Source organism: Rhagoletis zephyria, unplaced genomic scaffold, assembly GCF_001687245.7.
Source record: "Rhagoletis zephyria isolate East Lansing unplaced genomic scaffold, Rhagoletis_zephyria_1.1 Rzeph_scaffold_11293, whole genome shotgun sequence".
NCBI lineage: Eukaryota > Metazoa > Arthropoda > Insecta > Diptera > Tephritidae > Rhagoletis > Rhagoletis zephyria.
This window is the reverse complement of record NW_016168370.1, coordinates 1-6,973: the sequence shown is the minus strand read 5'-3', so window position 1 is coordinate 6,973 and position 6,973 is coordinate 1. Positions and strand designations below refer to the sequence as shown.

Here is a 6,973-nt window from a genome sequence, read left to right as displayed (position 1 = left end):
GGTATATTGTTTTTTGTTTATATAAATACCAACAGAGCATCCTAAGCTAATATTCACATTTTTCACTATCAGATTTTTAAACATATTCAATGAATTTTTTAAATATCTTCAAACCCATAATGGCTATAAATTTTATACAGGTAATATACATATATATTTGTGTGTGTTAATACGTCTACTAAAACTACAATTATACAAACAAAATAAACTCTTTAATTACAGATACATATACATATACATATATACAAGTATGTATATGCATGCCTACTTACAATTTACTTACATAGATGTTTACAATTACAATTAGAATGAAATTTTGATTATGTGCTTAATACTAACTGCGATATATATATTTTTCTTAAACATTTTACATTTTTTTTTATAAATTCGATATGTGATTTTCTTTGTCTTACAAAACAGTACAATTTCTGGCACTACAACAGTACAAGTAATAACTTATTTTACATTAAATTACTTTAAAATCTCACTTTCTCATATTGGCCTAGCGGCATCTAAATAAAATACGATATGGCAACGCTGCACAACAACCTAACTTTACTGTACTTTACTTTCTTCCATTCCGTTCGCTTCGACATCATTCTACACTTATCATTGCTTCACATCAAGTTCTACCACCTCATCCTCTGCCTCTGCCTGCTCCGCCATTTCTTTTAAACCCAACGCCGTTACCATGGCGTTACGCAGCCGCTAGTACGGCCGCCACACGTCAGTTGACTTTGGAGTACGGCAACGTATTGGCCCGAAACCACCAGATTCCAAATCAGTACGCGATGTGGTACTCACATCGTCCAGATCGATAGTCTCCACCGGGGATGGTGAGCGGCGCGTTGAAGTGACCGGCGGCGAAGCATTGGGATTTGCGTTCTCTACATCTGGCGAATGTGAAATCAGCGTCACACAACGTTTTACTAAATTAACACCATTTGTGCACGCATCCGTCGCTGTCAGGCTAGTTGTGCCCGGCAGTTCGGCGGGTGGCACACCAGGCGGCACTGGTTGCGCCAATCCATCACCAACGGCATTGCCAGCGCCTCGAAACCAAGGAAAGTCACTGTAGTTACCGTAAAGCTGTGTATACAGCCATTGGCTAGGCTGCGGCAGCAGCGGATTCTGTAAGAAAAGTTGCGCTGCTAAGGCGGGATTGAAGTTGCTGGCCGCGGGCGAGAATTGTGACGCGAATCCAGTGAAGAGCTCATTCTTGCGCAGCGTCGAATTTCGTTGTATGAGCGATGTGAAAGCGCCGCCACCGCCACCACCACCGCCACCGCTGGCAGAACCACAATTCGAAGGCGGCGAAGTGCTGCGTCCATCGTCGTCTTCGTGCAGCGAAGAAGTTTTTCTTGGCGAGCCCGTCACCGAAATGCTATCGCTTTCGAAACCGGCATCAATATTATTGTTATTATCGTTATCACTGTTCGTTGTGGTTAAAGGCGGGGAGGTGGTGAGCGGCGGCCGTCCATCTAAATTGTGGGTTGTCGTTGTGGGCGAACCCTCCGGACTGGTAGTACTATGCGCCGCACCCACCGTTGATAGCTGTCGCAACTGTGTCAAATGGTGATGGGAATCTATGAAGGGAGGAAATATACGAAAATTTAGACTTGAATTTGGATTTTGGGATTTTAAAGTCACAAACCATTTATAGAGCGCAGTCCGTGGCGCTCCAAACTACCGGCTATGCTGTGCGCCTGAAAAGCGGGATGTTGATGATGAAAGAAGGGCGCACCGTGCGGAAAACCTGGTCGAGCTAATGCAGCTGGGTTGCCAACGGCACTCAAGGCACGCCAATCGGGCGCATGCAAGTGACTATGCATTCCGACGAGATGATGTGCGAAACCTGGAAGAAATAATGGTAGAGAGAGAAGGAATATTTTACTTAAATATCTGATCAGCGCTTAATGTGCAAATAGGTTTTAAATAAATATTCTGTCGATTTTTGGGCTGATGGAATAAAAAGCTTTAATAAATTTATTAAGAGATATGAAACCGGACAGAGCAAAAATAGTTTTGTTGCTTGAGTGAGTTTGTTTTGCTTATCTCTATCGTTATATTTAAGTTATTTCTTCTACACAGCCCCATTCTAGTTCTGGAAAGAGCTTAGACAATGCAAATAATAATATACTGCCCTTCGGCCGCTTTACTGAGCACCCAATACGCAGGACATGGATACCTGAAATCAGTAACTCCTGAATTAAATACAGCTACCGGATTAGCTGACTTAATGCCTTTTAAATAAGCAGGTAAGCTCATTTCAATAGCGCGTCTGGTTGAATGGATGGATTTGAGTAGGTAGAAAAAGAGCAGGGTAAATTTTTCAGCACTTGCTTGATTTGAATGTCAGCAATAAGTTAGGTTAGGTTTTGTTGGGTTTCGAAGTGCATCTATACACTTGGACATTAAGCAGATGGTCCTAGTATGAAAGTGATGGCAACTCACATTTGGTAACTCACATTTTTCTCCATGGGTATTGGAATGATGTTATACATAAAGCTTGGTACCAAGTTCTAGTACTCTGCCACAAACTCCTCCATAAAAATCAAATTGCCTGGGAGTTGCTACGCTCTCTGTTCCAAAAACATTTTTTTCACCATGAATATCTATTGAATTGATATTTTATATCTCCAATGAGATTCTCCATACTAAATTCCAGTGCTCTACCATAAATAAATACTTCCAAATATCTTCATCTTCTTATTTGGCAATATAACCGCCTAAGCGATTTTGGCCGAGTCCCACAAACCACGCGCAGTGGGTGCCTCCCCCTCACTTGGCTACCACCAGCGGGTCCCAATTTGAATACTTTCAGAGCTGGAGTGTCGGTGTGCATTGGAACGACATGGCCAAGCCGCTGTATTTAATTCGCTGCACTATGTCAATGTCGTTGTAAAGCTCATACAGCTCATCGATATGCGGTACTCGCCGTCGCCAACTCGTAAAGACACGTAAATCTTCCGAAAAACCTTTTTCTCGAATACTCCAAGATCCGCTTCATCGGCACGGGAACGATGAGTGACTTATAGGGAGTATTTTTCGTATGTCGATAGAGGACTTCACTTCAGAATTTCCTACTTAGTCCAAAGTTGCACTTGTTGGCAAGAATGATTCTGCGTTGAAATTCAATGCTGACATTATTATCGGTGCTAATGCTGGCTCCCAAGTAAACGAAATTTTCCAATTTCTTGAAATTATAACTGTCAATAGTGGCATGGGTGCCAAGGCGTGAATGCGCTGACTGTTTGTTTGATTACAGGAGATACTTCGTCTTGTACTCGTTTACTCACCAATTCGCTTTGCTTGTTGATGTCACTCTCGTAGTAAATTGTTCCTGAGCGGTTCAGTTCCTGCGGTTCTTATTATCTTCTCGAACATCATATTAAAGAAATCGCATGTCTGAAACCTCGTTTGGTATCAAACGGCTCGTAGAGGTTCTTCCTAATAAGTTTGGCGGGGATACCAAATTCAGACATAGTGGCGCATAGCCAACTCCTTTCACTGCTGTCGAATGCGGCTTTGAAGTCGACAAATCATCTAGTCGACTCATACATGGCATGCATCTAGAGTGTCGATGCTTTTCTCGTGGGTATTATCCAAGATTTGGCTTATTATGAATACCTGGTCAATAGTGGATTCGCCAGTTCTAAAGCCACACTGATAAGGTCCAATGAGTTTGTCAACGGTGAGCTTCAATCTTTCACACAATACACTCGATAATTCCCATGCTTAGAAGCCTGACCCCGCGGTAGTTGGCGCGTATGGCAGGATCGCCTTTATTCTTCAGTTTCAACAGCTTCGTTGTCTTTCAGCCACATAATCGCTATTTGTACCTCGTTATAGTCAGACGGTGTGAAATCGACTCCATCGTCATCGACTGGGGACTCGGGTCCGTCTTCTACACTACTTTCCGCGCCGCTACCGGTGGAAGAGTATTCCCTCCCTAATTTAAATACGTTCTGGACATCAGTCACTAGGTCCCTATTGTTGTTCTTATAGGAGTTCGCCCTGGTCTTAAAACCTTCCCTAAGTCGCAATACTCTCTGATAAAATTCTCGGGTGTTTTTCCTATAGGCCAGCATCTCAAACTCTTTGCACTCACGTATTTCGGCCTCTTCTTATTGCGGAAAATACGTCTCGGTTTCCTCTTAAGTTAATATAACGGTCCCATATTGCTCGCGTTGCGCCCGACAGTAGCGTGGCCCTTTTTTCTCTGCAGCTTCTTGAAATTCCTCATCGTACCAGTTGTTCTTTCGAGCTCGCTAAATCCCAGCCAATATTTGTTTAGAATTTCTAGAAAAATTTTAGGGGTGCAATTTTCTAGCCCATTCAAAAATTAAGACTCTGGACTATTTTTTTAGCAGTAAATTCCACTTCTGTACTACTGTCCGCCAGTCCCCAAAATCATAGTTCTTCTTTTATTTAGCGTGGTCATCACAAAACTCAACGCACAACCACATTCATGCTTTTGATTATCAACAAAGCATTTTAAACTAATTTCTTATGCTCACAGTCTAAAAATTTCTCAAAAGTAGTAAAAATTCGCAAATGACTGACAGCTGCTACATTTGAATCCTCTCCAAGTTTTGCGCCCAAAAAGATAGTATTTTATATTTTTTTCCAACAAACCAAAACATCGTATATCGAATAATCCCTATCACACGAACAGCTTTATCGACATGCCAACTCTTCAACCGCACAAAGCCATCTCAGCGGATAATGCAGTGCGACAAAGAGTCTGCCGCCAGTACCACAGAAATACGAGTACAACACTTTAGTTAATACATAGGTATGCGTGCGATTGCATGAGTGTGTATATGTGTATGTGTGTGTGTGTGTCAATGTACATATTAGCCAAGTTTGCAATGGCAGGCAGTGGCTTTGCTTGCACTCCCACTAAAACCTAAATATGCGGTCCTGTAAGGAAACCCATGTGCGATAAAGGGTTAGCCACGTTGGTCGCAGTTTGTGTTGTGTTCTTATGTCCCGCAAGGGGTTGGAGCACACGACACTCAAGCAAGGAAGAGAGATAGAAAGAGATCAGGCAGGGGGTGGGGGTTGACTTGGCTCGCCATACTTCGGCTGCCTTGTAAGCCTTCTTCGTGGTAATGTTGTGTATACAAATGGTGTGGCGAGGCAGGGCAATAAGTGGGTGGGTGGGTGAGAGTGGGGCTACCACAAGCACATGCGTGTACATACACATGCACACATGCTCGGTGTTGAGCAAAAACATTAACATATACGATAATTTGTGTGTGAATTAGTATGTATGCAAGGATTTGTGCAAATATGGGTCGTCGGTGTCTCGTTATCGTTGTCGTTGTCGTTTTCGTTGTCGCTGCCATTGCCATTGTCGTTTTCGTCTCTCATGTTGTTGGTAGCTGAGTTGGTTCACTCGAAATCATCGTTGCCGTCCCGCCGTTGGTATTTTGGCTAATACACATACACGAATACACCCGTCTAGCAGACGCATGAAAATATGTACTTACATACATATGAATGTATATACATATATGTCCTTGTCTTGTTGGTTGTTGGCGGTGGAGCCGACGGGGCATAACGTGGTCCCATTGGTGCGCCGCAAAAAGCTTTCTTGCTTTTGCTTTCACATACTCGCACACACACACACACTAGCGCACACATAGTTTGGTAAGTGACACTGTTACTGCCTCCGACAATTGTTGCCACAGCCACCACCACAGCTGGCATTGCTGCTGCAGCTACTGCTGTTGCTCTTTCTGGAGGAGCAAGTGAAGTTTAAGTCGTCGCCAACAGACCCATCATCAGTTTTCGCACGCTGTGTCTGTCTATCTGTCTGTCTGTCTGTGAATTTCCGCCGTCTTATTACCTACCGACGTTCGTTGGTTCTGCCACTGCCGGCATTTTTCTAGCTGCGCTGCGCTGCGTTGCACTGCGGTTGGGCGGTCGAGCTGTCGCCGCAGTAGACTATATGGCTGTGGTGGCATTTTGTGGCACCAGTAGTGGTGGTAATAGTATATATTAGTGTCCCGTACAGAGATGCTCTCATATTCTCGTTGCCATTGCTAGTGCAGCTCCTATCGTCAGTTGTTGCTTTATTTGAGTGTGTGTGCGAGTGCTCACTGAATGCCACAGAATTCCAACACAAATGGGTATCAGCCCCCCACAAACTGGCGGAGCTGTGGCTCCAATCAAGCAACCAACCGACCAACCAAAAGTTCCATGCCTGTTTTCGGTTGGCGCATACTTTCTCTGATGTTTTTTTTTGTTTTTGGTTTTTTGGATTTATTTATGAAATTTTATTTTATTACCCCTTTTGTGGGTATTCGATGTGTGGGTAGATACACCACCAAATTGGACATTTTTCATTGCAATAAAATTGAAACGAATACACGGATTTGTGGCAAAGTTGTATGCACGTATGTGTGCGCGGGTGTGAGTGAGGAGTGGTCGATATCATTGGGGTCAAAGAAGAGCTGGCATCTTAAATGGAACTCCATAACTACTTTTGGGTGAGAAATTTTATTTAGAATGGTACCTTAGCGTACGACGAGATCGTCAAGCGATTGTTTTAAAACCACTAAGTGTTCGCTAAGTTTTCAGTCCTCTGGATGTCCCAGCAATTAGCATGGTCAGGGGAGATATGCTTTCCCAGAATTATGCCAGAACAGGTTGTTTGAATTTGGCAACCAGGCCAGTGCCGCGTACGTGAGCGTGTAAGCATTGAACGCAGTAGCGTTAGGGAGCGATAAGGTGTTTTGGCTTTCCTCTCCCCAGTAAGCATAAAATCCTTTTGAATAGTACCACCATCAGTTGGCCCACAGCGTACCTAACCGGCGTTAGTCATCTGCGCTCTCATCTGTACCTTATCGACCTGACCACGGAGACGCTAGAGCCGGGGTTGTGTACAGTCATGCAAGTGTGACTGCATAACCAGAATAAAGACTATAGCCCATTGCACTGACTTATCGCAGTATATAGAAGC

General features: G+C 43.6%; 1 protein-coding gene across 1 annotated transcript; it reads right to left on the bottom strand.

Moving 5' to 3' along the window:
• Nucleotides 1–488: 488 nt before the first annotated feature.
• On the bottom strand, nucleotides 489–1,855 carry LOC108376987 (uncharacterized; the record flags this gene model as incomplete). Its single annotated transcript, XM_017633246.1, has 2 exons — nucleotides 489–1,586; nucleotides 1,655–1,855. Coding segments are annotated over 2 exons (1,079 nt in total), but the record flags the coding sequence as incomplete, so codon positions are not given.
• Nucleotides 1,856–6,973: the final 5,118 nt, after the last annotated feature.